Raw genomic sequence first — 17832 nt, 5'->3', positions numbered from 1 at the left:
GAAACTACATATGATGCAGTCTTAAAAAAATTAAATGCTGTTCAGAACCGTTATATGACAAATAAATTTGTTAATGCAGAATTTGAACTTAATTTTGGACATCTGGTTATTTTATTATTTTATTTATTTTTTATTTCTATTTTATTTATCTAATTATATTTATTATATTTATATCTTATTATAATTATATTGTTTTTCTATTTTATTTTATATACTCCAATGATACCCATTATTGCCACAACATGGTAACTGGCCCTTCTTTTTCAGATTGTTTTTACCGTACACTTTGGGTGATGATGAGCTGGTTCGGGTCGGTATCGGACAGAATTTTGTCGTACTCGTCTTTTTTGGGGTCAAAGCATGATGTGGTTTAGGTCAGGTTTGAACAGAATTTTGTTGTTCTCGGGCAGGGTTCGGATTCAAAATGTGATGCTCTGTGAAGGGTCAGGTTCAGACAGAAAATTCCAGGCTTTATTTGGGTTTGGACTAAAATTTCAGGCCTGGCTCCAGTAGCTCTAATTCTGATTTATTTTCACATGAGTATCTATCCAGTTAACTATGAGGAAGTTAAAAGGAAAAAAGGTGTTGGCCAATAACAATTTCATTAAAAAATAAACAAATAATTTTCCCACTGTAATTAAACTTTTCTACAGTTGACAGTGCAAATGTTCAACAAAAGTGATATGAAGAAATAACTGATTGAAAACTGATTGAGCATACAGCAAAAGCACATACAAAGTAGGACTGTCAAAATAATGCTAAGTTAAAAAGAAATCTTAGAATTTGATTAAAAAAATACATATTTAAATATAAAACATGGCCATTGAAATGGTTAAAGCTACATCTGTTGTGTCTCCAAGTGTATACTAGGCCAGAGGTTGGTAACATTCATTACACATTACAACTATCAAACATACAGAAGAACAGGACTTTTCTGACCATCTGTTTTAGATTGAATTATAAAATGTGTGGGAATATTTGCAAACATGCAACAGCTCAGCTCTTCTGAATGAGGCAATGTTATTTTGAGTGAAGGGAAGTTTATTAACACTAAGAGACAGAAATAGGTTCTCATATGAAATAACTGAATAGCGGTCTTTAGATGGCAGACTTTGACAGTGTCACTGCTTTGTAGTGGTTTGAACTAATAGTCGCATAAAGGTGATACCCATAAGGTAATGAAGTAAGCTGCTAGTTTATGTGCACACTCACCTACCAGTGCCACCCCACACCCCTCAGTTTGGTGTGTGCATTCCTCCACTCACGGAATCACCCTGTTTCAGTGGGATCATACAGTAGGATATCATTGGAGTGGAAGATTTAATGGAAAAGTCTTAATGTTATCCAAAATCCTGTTATCTTTTTCAAAAAGCTGTCTTGTCACTCTCAGGTTTACAACACTGACCTTTTGAGGTTGCCAGATATTCATGCTGGGTGCCCTCTTGTGGATATAAGAGACATAACATTGACTTAGAAATCTACCTTTTACCGCAGTTATGTGGCCTACCTGTTTTCTTCCTCTGAAAAGTAATGTATTTAAATTTAAATGCATTTGAATATTTGAAAAACAATTTTAATTTCTGAGACCAGCTGACAGCTCCAACACACACACGCAAGCACGCACGCACGCACACACAGTATGCAGCAGCTGCTAGATGAAGTGGAAAGGGATAAAGGCATAAAGCTGACAGGTGGGGACAGTGCTTGCCATGTCTGTGTGAAATTTGGGGAGGGGGCTTTTTGTTGTTGTTGCTATTGCACACCATCTGGTAAACACACATCTCTTCCCCTGCCAACAAGCCATGTAGTAAAGTAAAATACACTGTATATTGTGAAATGTGGTCTTTAATGTATACAATAAGTATATCCAATGGCAGTTTTTCCTGAGAAGTTCAGTTGTGAACTTTTCAGGCTTCAGTTACTATCATGACGTGAAAGTCACGGTGTGAATTTCTCTGTCATTTATTCGTCTGTTTGCCCATCTAACAGGTGATGTACCCAGTACCCAGAGTAAACACTGATTAATGAGAGATGCAATGGATAGGAATGTGAGTATAAACATTTTACAGACCAAGGGAGAGAACACACTCCTCTTTGGCAAATATTCCTACTGTCCTGCATCCGTGATCTAGGATACCTGAGGGTGTGTCGGTGTGTTTGTATGTGTGTCATTGTGTTATGAGGTGCTGAAAATCACCACTAGTAGTAGTCTTTTTACTACTAGTTCCCATCTGCAAACACAGATCATGACTTCTACAGTAGTATTTGTGCAATGATAGTCTTCCATTATACATAGCAGGGCTGTACTATTGTCACACGTGCTAGGATGAAATAATTCTGTGCGATCACAGTCGCCTACGTGTGTGTTGTGTACAGAACTAATGGACAGTGTAGTCATTGTGATATATTCTCATTACTTGGTGCGTATTCAAAATCGAACAGCAAATCCCAACTGCCCAAACCATCTCCCTGAGCATAGTCATGCGAACTGTTACGCAGGTTACGTTTTAGTGTTTATAGTAATCCATCACATAATTCTATCAATGTAAAACGATTTCAAATGTCTGTTAACAGAAGCTCCTTGCATTTTACAAAATGCCCAAAAGTTGTTTAGTTTGAAGATGTATTTTTATGTGTTAAGCAAGCAACAATTTAGGGTTTTGTCGTTTGCCTGGTGGAAAAAAAAAAGTCTGCCCAAAGACATATCTGAATTCAGAAGTTGAGTTACCCTCTGCTGTGTCTCTTGTCTTTGCTTTTTTTTTTAGCCTATATCTTTTTTTTTTTTTGTTTTTTAGAATTTAACAAATATACTGAAAAGCACATATTGAGTAAGATTGAGCCTTATTGTTTGGTACTACACTATGTGTCATACTGTTTTGAAAAGTGTTAGTAAACATAAGTGCATTTGTGAATGATTGTGGAGAAAATTAATTATCTGTACATGTCACAAAATAAATATTAAAATTCATTAAAAAGCAAATGTAAACATTTTATATGCTACTTCTGCTTTTCACAGTTAAAATGACTTTTTTTTTAGAATTTTTGGAATTAATGCTTTTAGACATGTTATTTTTTTATTTTTATTATTCTAGTGCTACAGTTTTTTCATTTGTGTTACGATGCTTACAACTTTCATAACACCAGCACTACCTGCTCTAAAATTGTACGTACAGCCCTGAGTATAACTATGTGCAGATAGTTAGATTTAAAGAACATACACATTTATCAAAATCTTTGTAGACACTTGCTGGTCCAGCATTTCTTCTGAAATCAAGTGTTTTAATAGAGTGTTCGTTCCCTCCTTTCCTGCACAAACAGCTTCTGCTCTTCATGTAAGGCTTTGCACTAGATGATTTGATTGCATTGTAGAACCTGGAAAGAAATGTTTTTTCAGAACTGTGGAAAATTTCAAATAAATATAATGTTCATAAAATATAAAGATATGTTTATCAGAAAAAACAGAGTAAGTTAAATTGCTGATTTTTTTTTAGAGCATTTTTGTTAGATACAACTTTTTTTCTCATTGTATCTGCCTCACTCTTCGTTACGCAGTGCACTTGATGCACACGCAAAGCACACTGAGTAAAATAGAGTGCTTCATTTATAGACACTGACTAGCTACGGTCCAGACCTTCATTAACAGAAATATCTAAAGCTTTGTAAAAATAAACATAAGAATATATAAATAAAAAGTCCAAGTTGACTAAATGGAAACAGCCATATCTTAAATGTGGAACACACTTATTAATAATGGTTCAGAGTTTAAATGTTTGTTAGTAATCCTTCTACCTTCTGGTAATCCTACAGTTTTTCTGTTGTTTATAAGCATATCAATTATTAATCTTATTTTTTTTAATGTAATGAAACACTGACTATGCTTATTTGGAGCACAGGTGGGCTTAAATCAGGCGTGTCCAAAGTCCACTTGATGGTGACAACAGTACTGTAAACCTACAATTAATTTACTGTTAACCTGCGAATTAATTTACGGAATGATATTTAATCATGACTACACACAAACAGTGCAGTTCACAGTGACAGCTGATGGCAAAGAATGACCAGCCCTCAGGTATTTTGATAGGGTCCATTCTAGCCCCCTTTGAAAAACGTTTCAAGTATCCTTTAAAGCAGAAGTCTTTAGATCCGGACCTTGAATGTAGTTTAATCTAGTTTAAGTCTTTTCTGTAGAGCATAGTAACATTTGACTAAGTGTGTTTTATTTGGGAACTCAGTTTAAATAAAGATTATTTACCTTTATAAACAAAAAACTCCTGCATCTATAATAAAAGAGCATCATTCAGGGGAGGTAGAGAAATACACAATTTTATGTGTTGTTGTAATGTTAGGTTTTTTCTTAGCAGTAGATTTCTGTAATGTCAAGAAAGCTCAGGCTCCTTTGGGCCTGTGGGCAGAGCAGCCTGTTTATTGGCCTTGGCACTCACTGCTGGACACACACACACACTCACACACACAGATGAAGGCCAATGAAGACTTGGCAATAACTGCCTTACCTCAACCGGAACACCGTTTCCAACTGCTTATTCTTTTCTCAGTCCACCTAATGCACTCACCTGGGGAACCACTTTCACACGTACTGATGTGCCTACAGTAGTCTGGGGTAAACAGCTTTAAAAAAGGTTAGAGAAAGGTGGTCTTACTTGTCTTGACTGAAAGGTCTGCTAATCTAATGCAGTTTGGAAATCTAGGTTCTATGGCCTACCAAGGGTCATCCAACTAAGTGGCACGCTGCAGGCTGATGGAAAATCCATAGTGTTATTGCTGTACATTACCTTTATTTGATTTGGCTTTTAGTGGGAATAATGCAGGTTGGTGAGTGGAGGAGGCCTAAAAGCCTGCTCTTGTCCCAGCCCTTACTGCCTCCTGGGGCTCACAAATCCCGGGTGACTGATCTATGGCCTGCCCAGCATCTAAAGCCCCGACCCATGAGTGCCTATGAGTACTGTAATTCACTGCGATATGGATTTTCCGTTCCGGGTCACACCTCGAAACAGCGGGACTTCCTCGCCCCGCACACGCAAACACCATTTACAGCTCAGTCATGTGACTGCAGGGTGATCACCTTTTGCCATGCTCAAGGTCTCCTCACTTACTCAAATGTTTGCTTTTATAGCACTCGTTCTCCTTGTCTCTTTTTTTTTGCTGTTTTTCTCACTTGCTATCTATTTCTCTCTCTCTATTTCTCTCTCACTCTCTCTCTCTCTCTCTCTCTCTCTCTCTCTCTGTCCCTTACACACACGCGCACACGACCTCTCAATCTCTTGCTCTCTCTGTTTCTGTCCTTGTTCCTTACTCGTTCTCACTTCGTTTTGCGTGTTTGCTCTTACTCTCCGTTGCGCGCTCTCTCTCTCTCGTGCTCTTTCTTTCTCTCTCTCTCTCTCTCTCTCTCTCTCTCTCTCCTCCTACATAATTTTATCTTGAACGTTTTTTCCTCTCTGTCTGTGGGATTAATTTTATGTCTGTTTGCTATCAGGTGCCCAATGTGGCAATGTGAGTGTGGCTTTTCCTGGTTTTAAAGTACAGCAGCTCTATTTCATATGTATCTGCTGTCTCATGAGACCTCTCTTCTGAACCTTTTTACAGTTTGCACTCATAATGCTGTATGTGATTGTGTGTATATGTGAGTGTGTGTGTGTGTAGTGATGGATGGAGTGTGATGGTTATTGTACAGGGTGAAAGAGAAGGGCATGAGGCCCTCAGGAGTAAACATATACACAAATTGTTTAGTACCATATGCGTGCCAGCCTAAGTAATGTTTTCCATATGGCTGCATGCAGTAGCTAATACATTGTTTCCTTTCCAGAATATAAACGTGCCACATACTCCACTCTTGCTTTCTAAGGTTTCTTAGACATGTCCTGCAAAGGAAGTGTCAGTTTTGATTCTAGTCAGAAATATTTTTTATTTCTGATGGTGGAGTTTCAGTATTCCCCTGCAAGTTGTTTTGATTTGTGATCTTAATTTCCTCTGTTACGTGAGCAGATGCTGAGATTTGTTTTAAAGTTTGTCCAATACACAGGTCTCCCTGAAACAGTCCATTGGTGCCTCTATCTGGTCCCATGCATGCAGTCTGCTGATTATATTTTATGTTTTATGTAATTTCTTCCACCTAACATGTCTCTTTGTATGTTTTTTTTTTGTTTGTTTTTACAGACAGTGCACACACACAAACCACACTTTGTGGCGTTACACTGTCAAGAAGTGGGTGGAAAGAATTACGAAGAATCAATGACTCACGTGGACAGCTTTGTCAAGTAAGTGTTGCTCTGTAACCTCCCTGTTTCTGCATCAGTCTAGTTAATGTAAGATTGCTATTCAGGCCATCCACCGTATGATTGACAGCTCGGCCTTGTTACTTAAATATACGCGAAACAGCCATGTGTGATAAATTTTAGCGTTCTTCTTGTCTAGTGTTCGAAATTATTTCCACTTACTCAAGGAAAAAAATAACAGACAGAAGACACAAAGTACTTAACTTGACATCTGCTGGCCTCATATATCAATATCACAGGTCATAATTTTTTAGAAACACTGATGGAGCTCAGATCTATCATTTCTCCACTGAAGGGAGCGCAGTGGATTTACCCAGCATAGAAATGATAGTGACTTTCCTTGAGCTGTACAAAAGAAAGAAATACAGGAGAAAGGATTACTGTTGTCTAAAACAGTGTATATGTGGTAATGTGTGAGGCCCTACCCTGTGTGATCAGGGGGTAGCTCTAGTCACCATGCTATAGTTATGCTGGACCATCACATGGTTCTGATAAAGTATTTTCTGAGGCATTTCCCATTTAAGGAGTGCACTGTTTTAGAGAGTTTGGTGGAGCCCTCTCTTGGTCACGTGGAAACTGACAGGAAAAGGCTTGAGAGAGATAGCAAGAGGAGTGAATAATGTTGGCTATGACTTACACTGCATGTCCAAAGACTTGGGACGTGGAGTTTTTTAAGTACTTTCAATAAGGAATGCATTTTTTACAAACATCTTTTTTTTTTATGAAGATGTAACATTAAATAGAAAGCTGTTTAGATCTTGCCATATTCTTTACAAAAACTGCAGAACTGAACCAACAAATGACAAAAGTATTATCTTAAGAGGAATTACATACACCATGTATTTTTTTTTTTTGTTTTGTTTTGTTTTGATGTCAGCAGTCATCAGTACACAGATCTTTCAGTTGTTTAATTAAATGTTTGTGACAAAATGTTTTCAGTACATGCTTTTAACAACACATTGTGTTATCAGTTATTAGGTACACTTACCTTGTATCTACGTTCACTGGCCATGTAGGTGCACTTTGTAGGTTTGCAGTTACAGACTGTAGCCTGTCTGTTTCTGCACAATTTTTCGGCCACGCTCTACCCTATCCAGCAGCGGAAGGAACTAGCATAGAACCCTCACTGACCGCAGCGACATTAGTCTTTAAAAATCCTAGCAACATTTTTTGTTTTTGAGGGGTGTACACATTTTTAGGTTTCATATGATTTTCAAAACAAAGACAGTACATGTCCTTGTTCAAACAGTGATCTTATAAAATAGTGAAATTGAATTAATATAAAGAAGAAGAATAATAAATAATAAAATAATAAAAGAACCTCTCACATAATACATTAAATTGCACATCGCCGTTTTCAAGCAACCGCAAAATTATATATCTATATATCTTTGTGTCAAATTGTTAAAGTCTGTGCTGAATCTAACGCTGTTTTTTTTTTCACTTTTCAGACCTAGTCAGACCTTATAAAAATACAAAGAACACCTACAATACTGTTTAAAAGGCAGAGGTCGCCCCTCAAATATTTCATTTCCTGTCAAAATGGCCATTAAGCACAATTTACTCATTTTTCAGGAGATGTTTCTGAGGAGATTAGATATAAGATAATCAGCTTAGTGAAAGGAAAATGAGTTCAGAAAAATTTTAAATGGGCTGGTCACCCCAGAGATCAGACTTCCACATCATCGTGTGTGTGAGATTATTTGGATTTTATTTTGAAACAGATCAGTTCTGATCTCTTTGAAAAACTGAAAATACGTCTCTTGAATGGCAAAGAGTGGGCATACTAAATACTGAAATCTTTGATATTATTTATGCTGAGGCTTCTGTCTAAATTCCTGTTAAATATATATATGTTTTCTACTTTATTCCTTTTTCTTAAAAATGAACTGGGTGGTTTTTACTTTTGCACAATACAGTATATGGTATGCATATCGGATAAAATGACCCTTGAGCTTAGGGGCATGGTAATCAACTGGCAACTCTGGAAGGAAAAAACTCTCATAGCATTAATTAGGTGAAACATACCCATGAACACACTTTGATGAACATGAAGAAAAGTTTTGCAAAATAGTCCCTGCCCAATTTATTAATAAGTTGCTGTTTTTTATTAACAGCTTGAGGTATTTTTGTGACTTATTGTAGAAAAGTGACAGTGAAAATCATTACTTGAGAATGCAAAGTGTCACCAAACTTTTGACAGGCTGTGAAGATGTATGTGAGCTTAACTACTGAACTCCAGCCTTAGGTACCATTACTTGTAAGTGTATGTAGTCTTGACTGCAGATGAGTAAGGAAATGTACAGATTAGGTCTATCAGTTAGTTATGTTGGATGTAGTGTAACACTTGCTGTAGACGGAAGGTACTGAAACATGTTCTGTTTTCTTGATAGAGAGTTACTATCCAGCGATGCCATGAAGGAGTACAACAGAGCCCGTGTCTACCTCGATGAGAACTACAAGTCCCAGGAGCATTTTACAGTAAGTGTAGCTTGCTTCAGCCCACCGTCTGTGGTCCTTGTACATCATTTATGGTTAAAGCATTGAAATCTCACAGAAATTGTACTGCTCAAGATGTTAGTTGTATTCAGTAGGGCAGGCATTAATTTGAGATATTATCCTCGTCTGTGTTGATATATTCATATTTTCTGAAAATGATGTATGTTTTTATGGCTGTCGCAGAGAGTTGGATGTGCTGGTGCTCAGAGAGATAAATCTGTTGATTTTGGATTCATGTCTTACGACTACTACGATCCAGTCTCTTGGTCCTGGTCCCCTTTGACAGTGAAATCATGCAGTTTTGCAATGTGTCCACAAGGTGGAAGCATACTACTACTAATCATTTAATGCTTTCTTCTCTGGACATTTGTGAACTGAGTATTCTAAAGAGGGGTTTGGTTTAAGACTTGGCTGTAATGTTGTTATGAAAAGCACTGCTATAAATCCCTATTTGAGTCTGCAGAATCCAATCTGGTTCCAAATAGCACCTTTCTGAATGCAACCCTGCAAAAAACATCATGTATTTTTTTATGGTGAGTTGTTAAAATGCATTTTCAATTAACTTGGTGCTATATATTCTGAAACCAAGCTCTATTAAACTGATTTGATGCCTACCGGGTTCTTGTCCTGCATCAATTACCGCAGAGACTGTTTTCTTCATCAAGTTCAAAAAACCAACGTTTCCAGTGTATCACACAGTCAATAAATCTCTTAATAGTCTAGTCATACAAAGCATGTGCCATTTAGCTGGGACAACGTGACGTTTGTTTTTCCCAGTTTCGATTTTTTGCTCTAGGGTAATTGTTTGTTGTCTGCTCAACCTGTCAATTTCCAGATAATGTGAGAGGAGATAGTGTGAGAGCAAGAGCTTCTGGAAGGGCAGCATGTTCTCTCACTATCTTGCTCTTTTCAATCTTAAAGTAATGTAGATTTTTTAAAAAAGGACAAAAATGAACTTAAGATGAAAGTATCAAAAACTTCATACATTGTTCAGAGTTAGGGATGGGTGATATGATGATATGATAGCTTTATCCCAGTATGTTATGCCATTTTAAGCTTAAGAACAATGTCCAACTGCATGTGTAATCAAAAAGAGACGCAACAGAGCCACCCGAGTGGTGTAGCTGTCTAAGACTTTGCCTTGTTGTCGGCAGAATGTATTTGAATCTTGATAATGCTCAGGGTCCACTACAACATAACTAGTCTTGTTCAACTGAACATAGTGGAACAATGTAAAACATTGAATGAAAATTGATGAAATAATGTTTGCATTGTGCTGACTGATGGTATTGTGTTTATGTATATCATTTGAGAAACAGATTTTCTAAAGTTTTGATACACACCACCAAATTTTTTACATTAATTTTTTTTACTTACTTTGTTGTTGTCCATATTAGAAATGGTCAATAATTTAATCGGAAAAAATAGACAATTTCCAAAGAATTTAGATTTTAAGAATGCAGATTTATTTGATTGAATGCAGTGTTGCAGTCTGTGTTGTTATAATGCAGTGGCAGTAGTTTCCTTAGGTTTGGGATTGTTGAGTTTCCTGTAGAAATCTGTAACCAGGCAGCAGTGAGAGGATAGCGTGTGTTGAGTGACAGAGGCTGCCGTGGCCTGGCTGCTGTTTTACAGCCTAGTTAAGGTATACAGCAGGTAAAATGTCAATTAGAAAGAGGCAGCATGATCACACTGCTCCCCGTCCACATTTTTCAGACTATTAATATTTATCATCCACCTCTGCCCCTCGGACCCAAGGCTCCATGGGTAATGATGTGCACTAATGTCTGGCTCTTATTACCAGTGTGTGTGTGTGTGTGTGTGTGTGGGTGGCTGGGTGAGTGGGTGGGTGTACATGCTCCTTAATTGCTTCATGAACTATTACATGTATTTAAACCAATCTCTGTCTCTTGTAGTGCTGCCAGCTTCTCAGTCATCGCTCACAAAAGCTTTTGTCTCTGCCAGACATTTTAATTGGAAATGAAACCTGTTCCTCTCCATTCACATCTAGCAGATAAGTGGCGCCTGAATTGTAGAGAGAGTGAGACATTATGGTTTGACAGAAATTTGGCTGTCATGAGTGTCATAGTATCTTGTTATATTCTATGTGTTGTGCAAATTGGGCATGTCCCCTTGGAATGTGATTGGAAAGAAAATACATTTTTGAGAGTGGCACTTTATCATCTTAAAAAGAGTGCTTCCTATAAATGGTGTAAAACTGAGCTTATTTAGGACAGCAGCATGACTATCATGCGTTAGCGTATTTAGCAAAAACAGTTCATCAACAGACAGATGACACAGATGGCCTGACGTGATGAATAGTTACTAAAACATCAAACAAAAGTCAAAACTGTGTCTCATTGTTTGCTTTTCAGCTAGCTATGTTTTAATCTTGCAGAGTACATGTTGATGATAAATTGGTTGTTGTTGCACATAACAAGGAGTATCCAGTCATATCCACAAAGGGCCAGTGTGGCTGCAGTTTTTCATTCCAAACAAGCAGGAGCACATCTGATAATCATCTTGTTTAAGCACTTAGTCTTCAACGGTTAATCTGGTGTGCTTCTCCTTGTTGAAAACCCACAGCAACCCTGTAGAGATAAGCTTGGACACCCTTGGCTTCCTAATGACCTGTCAGCAAGTCCAGACTTGCAGTCTCCACTCTCACATACCTAATGTATTACTTTCATAGTAGTTACTGAGTAACAAACTGTAAGATTATTAACTTTATAAGAGGACTGTAAAAATATACAAGTGGAAAAATTAAGCTTCATTAAAATGTATTTATTACTTTCAATAATTCACTAGCATTATTTTCCTCAAGTGGACACAGGGTCACATGAATCTGACTGCAGTGTAAACATGAAAATAGGGTGATAGGGTCCAGTTCTTACAAAGCTCAAGGACTCTTGTTATAAAGGACGCTCTCAAGGGGCTCTAAAAAGCATATTCTACTTTGCCGTTGCTTCTGTTACATTGCGGCTCGTTGATTTATTCGTAGGTCTCCTGCAAGCATTGTCCAGTGGGGTCTGCTGAATTACTGATATGGCGCTCATCACCTGTGCGCTTTGGTTGTAAATGATACTTCAGTGTACTTCTATAATAAACTAATTTACCATGGTTGAAGCTGAATATAACTTTGCTTTCACTTTTAACAAGAGTCATCAATGAAACTCACCATTTAAAAGCCGTATTTGAACGAGGAACAGTACAGCCATGGTGTCATGGCAACACGCACAGGTGGGCTTCAGTTTAAACATTAGTGACATTAGTCATTTGTTGCATTAGCGTGTTATTACTGTTTTAACTTTGACACCTGGTTTAAATTCTGCTTAGGCCACAGCGGAACACTTATCTTTAAGATGTAACATACCGTGTCTGCAGTGGTGTGCATTGTTTAAGACAGGGGTTCCCAAACTTGTCCAGGTGGTGTTTGTCTCGTGACTCGCCAAATATTTTGTGAAGTATAGTAAGACTCATCAGAACAATTTTCAGTTTACTTTTACTCAATATTGCTGTTCTCTCCATCGACAAGTGCAGCAACATACTGTGATAGAGTAATCAGTGCGTAGGCCTACATTGCTACATATTCCACAGTAAGACTGTGGAATAGAAAAATAAAATAATGACAACACTTGTACTGTATTTAGATGCAATTCATTTAGCTCTTACCTTCAAGATAAACACATTGATACATTTCATTAGTTAATATTTAGTTGAATGTTACATGTCTTCCTTAAATATTTTGTACATGTTACATGTGGTATGTACCTTGTCGCAAAAATAGATCTGAAGCTTTGAACGTGGTTACCGTATACACTTATTGTCGTCATTTGCGCAGCACTAGATAACTGCTCTTTGAGCTTGCTGTGCTTGCAAAGTCCACACCAATAATGCAGGGGCGTTTTGCAAGGGTCACCGTGTATAAACTGATCTAACACACTGTGCGTTTCTCTGTATTGTGGATGGGGGAAGTACAGAAGTATGCAAATGTTTTAGGGACCTGTGAAAATTAGAACTAAAAAGCACTTTAGATATGTAATTGCTCAGAAGAACAATGATATTAGAATAAATACAAATAATATTAATACATTAAATAATGATTTAACAGATGTTAGTGTGTGTTTAACCAGTTCTAAAGCTCTCTTCTTGGCAGCCCAGTATTAATTGTGGTTATCATGCAACACCTGGTTTTGCTAATCTGTACTTCCATTATGTTAAATCAAGTGTGCTGCTGATAGTCAAATTAGCATTTGACTAGGGGTGGGAATTAACAAATGTGGTGATCGAGAGAACAATCTGGAACCAAACTTTGTTCTTCAATCTACCTCACAAGATATCAACTGCTTTTTTCAAAATTTAAAACATTCTTATAACTTTGATGTGTTTATTTTTAATTGTATTTATTATGTTAAATGGTGTTTTTTCTGGCAAAAACACACTTATTGCCAAGATAAATGGTTTTAAATAATGTGCTTAGGTGCCTGTGACTTTTGCACAGTACTGTATGTAGTCATCGATGCAGCATATTCGTGACCCACTCGTCCCCATGCTGCGAGCCGCAGTTTGAAAAACACTGGTTTAACGCACTCAGTTTGTGCTGTATCCACAGTAAGGCCAGACTGATACCTCCCTTGGGCTCCTGGCAGTGTGTTTATGTGCTACAAGCAGATCCTCAGACCACAGAGGCTGGACTTTGCTCTCTGTGACCCTCTGTGTCAGGTCAGCTGTGGCGCTCTCTCAGCATGTGGATAAGGATTGGAAAAAAATAATATTAATAAAATGATATATTAAAAGTCTATCTCTAATCCTCTTTTGCAGTAGTAAGTTGAGGTTTCTGTGGTAAGATCATGGAGATGCTGTGTTACAAGTGCATAGGGAGACATATTTCAGTTTACCCCCGCCACAACATGTACACATTTTCCCCTCCTCCTAAAGACACTGGCGCATGCATAACCAGCTTAAAATATTGCAAACTAAATCCATGGCCTCTCATATGGTGCAAAGTGCAGAGCACAGTAAGGCTATTTGAATGGAGGAGATGTCAGTGGAGCAATATTGTAGGACCATAACTCTCCCAGGCCATCAGTCAGGCTCTTAGGAGTGCAAATACACACCACACTCGGCTGCTCTGCCTGACACAGACACAGACACACACACACACACACACTCCCTCCCTAGACATATGTTGAGCGACAATCGATGAGTCTGCCATCAGAAGAGAATTATTAAGGGGAGAAGGCAGGCTGGGGCTCACTTGGAAAAATTTGGGCTGAAACATATACACAATTAATGGATTGTAAGGGGGGGGCAGAAAAATGGATGCATTTAGTATAGGGAGCCTAATCTGAGAATCTGAGTCAAAATCTTCTTTGCCCTGTCACAACCATGAGCCCATAACATGTACTTATGTGTGCCTTTCTCACACACACACACACACACACACACACACACACACACACACACACACACACACCAAAACTTAGGCCTCATAAAAATGAGCCTGATATAGTGGTGTGTTTATGGTTATATTAGTTTAGAGGGGGAGGCAGGATATAGGGTGAGGAGTAAATCAGGTGTGTGTGTGTGTGTGTGTGTGTGCGTGCTTGGTGGTGTGATAATGATGTGATTGAAGCATGTGGGGGCCTGCTGCTGTGTGTACATTATGGTGTGCGTGGCCCCTGGTATGGTGTGAGCGAGAGAGAGAGAGAGGGGCACAGTGAAGGTGAGCCTGTCATATCGATCTTTTTAGCGCTAAAATATGAGCCACTTTACTCTGCTCCCCAGCCCAGTGATGTGAAAAATAATAACTTGGTCCCAAATTAAAAATATTGATCGCTTAGGAGGTGTTGAGAGCAAATAAACACCCACTGAAGGATTTTTCCACCCCTCCCCCCATCCTTCTGTGTCTTCAACAACACTCTCCTTCCCTCCCCACACACACACCACTACTCGGGCCATATCTCTATTGGGTGACAGTAGGTCAGGATGCAGCAGAGGGATGTGTTAATATGGTTGGAGGATGTATGCACTGTGCGAAAGTCTCTAGCCTGGCCCTGCTCACTTTGTTCTGTCTCTTAGCAGATCCCATCAACACATGACATTTTTGGCAAAGTGTGCACATATTTTTGTCATAACATGGGTAATAAAGCATAACCAAAGCATGTGTTGAACACTTCTGGATCCCTATTGCATGTACACCTTGAAGGATACCTCTTACAATTATAATCAGCTTGTGCAGTTCTTTGAAACAAGCGCACAAGTGCGGTGAGAGAGTTGCAACCCCCCCTGCAGCTTCCACTGTTCTGGGTAGGTTTTCCGTAAGATTTTGGAGTGTGTCTGGAAATTTTTACCCAATTATCCAGAACAGCTTTTGTGAGGTCAGGCACTGATGAGAGGGCCTGGCTTGCAGTCTCTGCTCTAGTTCATCCCAAAGGTGTTCGATGGGGTTGGGGTCAGGGCTCTGTGCAGGCCAGTCAGGTGGCAGAGGTGGCATCCAATGACAGTGCCATTTTTAAAGTCACTGAGCTCATCAGTGCATTCCATTCCACTGCTAGTGTTTGTCTATTGAGATTACAAGGCTATGTGCTTACGTTTATCCACCTGTTAGCAATGGGTGTGACTAAAACACCTGAACTCAATAATTAGGATGGGTGTCACAATACTTTTGTCCATAATAAATATATAAAAGTTTGAACCATACTTCATTCACAGTAGAACATAGAACGCATATCAGGTGTTGAAAGTGAGATATTTTATCATTTCATGAAAAACATTAACTCATTTAGAACTTGATGGGAGCAACACATCTCAAAAAAGTTGGGACAGGTTCAACAAAAGGCTGAAAAAGTAAGTAGTACTAATAAAAAACAGGTGGAGAAGCAATTTGCAACTAACTCACATGACTGGGTGTAAAAAGAGAGGCAAACTGTGTCTAATAATTGTGGAACAATTTCAAAAAAATGTTGCTCAATGTACAATTGCAAAAACTTTGGATATCCACCCATATACAGTACATAATACCATCAAAACATTCAGATAATCTGGAGAAATCCCTGAACACAAGGGACAAGACCTACAGTCAGTATTGGATGCTTGTGATCTTCGGGACCTCCAGCGGCACTGCATTGAAAACAGGCATGATTCTGTGCTGGAAATCACTTCATGGGCTCAGGAACACTTCCAGAAGTCATTGTCTGTGAAGTTTGCCGTCCAGTCCACAAATGCAAATCTGTGTCATGCAAAGAAGAAGCCACATGTCAACACGATCCAGAAACACCGCTGTTTTCTCTGGGTCAGAGCTCATTTAAAATGGCTGAGGCAAAATGGAAAACTGTTCTGTGGTCAGATGAATCAAAATTTGTAATTCTTTTTGGAAACCACGGACGCTGTGTCCTGCGGCCTCAAGAGGAGAGGGACCATCCATTGTTATCAGCATACAGTTCAAAAGCCTGCCCTCTGATGGTATGGGATTGCATTGGTGCCTATGGCGTGGGCAACTTACACATCTGGAAAGGCACTAACAATGTTGAGTATGTTATAGTACTATCAATGTTTAGCAAGACAATGCTAAACCACATTCTGCATCCATCACAACAGTATGGCGTCACAGAAGAGTGTATATATGTGTGGGTGTGTGTGTGTGTGTGTGTATGTATGTGCATATACATACATATATATATATGATATATATATATATATATATATATATATATATATATATATATATATAGTACACGCACATTTATGTGCTGCCACCATAAAGTGAAAGGAAAAATTGGGGTTATATCTTTTTTATAGAGTTGTTTCTGGTGTCACAATACTGAAATGTAAATGTGAGTTTAAAATATCATTCATTTAACTCTGTGGTCAGTGATTCTGACACTGTCAGAAAAGTAACACACTGGTGTACAGTATTTCTGACATGCTACTGGGACATACCAAAGGAAAACATTTTTTCTTGGGATGAATGTGATCAGCGACTGGCTCTACAGTTTCTTAACTCGACTAGACATCTTCTCTCAGCCAATTACAAGCTTGTGTTCTCCAGGAACCGTGTTGTTAGCCTTCATGCTCTGTGCGTACATAATCATCCGGACAAATGCTTTGTTCTTCGTCCTCTTCCTCGTTGATTGATCGGGTCTTGACTCAATAATCCCATGTTAGCTGGCTGCGTCGTGGCCCTGTGGTCATAATTTTTTGCACATCTGCGCTTGACTTTTTTATATCCTCTCACTAACGGATGAGCTGCCACTGGCCCATCAAACGTGTGAGAAAACAGTTGCCACAAGGTTAATTTTATTGCAAGCTTCATGCATTTGTGAGCAGGCAGGAGGTGTCCTGTGCCTGGGTCCTGATGGATGGGCCTGCCATGCTAGCTGGAATGAGAATAAGAGGAGAGAGGAGAGGCCATGTGCACAAACCCAGTCCGACCTCACATTTTGGAAAGTGGAATTAACTTGATAAAGGTGTTAAAGTCCCAGTCAGGAAACACTGCGGCTGGGGGTTTTTACTTCTGAAACTGTAACAACACATGAACCACAACAATGAACCCACTAAAATGTGTAATCGCTGTGTCATGACTAGTCTCTTAGCTTGGGGCTAACTACTTCTCAGTCAGTGGAACTAGAAGAGAGCAGTTAAACAATTTAGTGATGTTTATTTCTGGCTTTTTTCCCCTCCCACCACAACACATTCAGTTTTTTTTTATTTTGATGTGGCATTACTGTTGCAGTACAGCTTTTGTCTCAGGTATTGCACTGTTGTAATGTTGAATGCTTTAGTGCAATCTTGCTGCCGTCCTGCCTAAACCCCATTGAGTCCGTCTATCTATCTACCTTTGTCTGTCTGTCTGTCTGTTTGTCTATCTAGCTATCTAGCTATCTATCTCTGTCTTTTTCTCTCTCTCTCTCTCTCTCTCTTTGTCTCTTGCTCTCTTTCTCACTCTCGCTTTTTCTTTCTCCTGTCCCTCTAGGGCTGTATGTTTTCCCAAAGCATATTGATTCCCGCTCCTCTTCATTTGCATGCCTGGGTTGGTATGGTT

The 17832-nt window shown here is 38.8% G+C and overlaps 1 protein-coding gene across 2 annotated transcripts in view; it reads left to right on the top strand.

Annotated features, from left to right (window-relative positions):
• Positions 1-17832, top strand: part of LOC118810646 (inositol polyphosphate-5-phosphatase A) — a 169643-nt gene that overhangs the window by 56724 nt on the left and 95087 nt on the right. For both annotated transcript variants that reach the window (XM_036574585.1, XM_036574584.1), the window contains exons 3-4: positions 6172-6272; positions 8684-8771. In XM_036574585.1, coding sequence (XP_036430478.1) covers positions 6172-6272; positions 8684-8771 — 189 coding nt within the window. The remainder of the gene's footprint in view (positions 1-6171; positions 6273-8683; positions 8772-17832) is intronic.

The sequence above is a fragment of the Colossoma macropomum genome, unplaced genomic scaffold, assembly GCF_904425465.1.
Source record: "Colossoma macropomum unplaced genomic scaffold, Colossoma_macropomum, whole genome shotgun sequence".
In the NCBI taxonomy this organism is placed as follows: Eukaryota; Metazoa; Chordata; class Actinopteri; order Characiformes; family Serrasalmidae; genus Colossoma; species Colossoma macropomum.
Note: the sequence above shows the minus strand (reverse complement) of the source record. Positions and strands in the feature narration are given on the sequence as shown.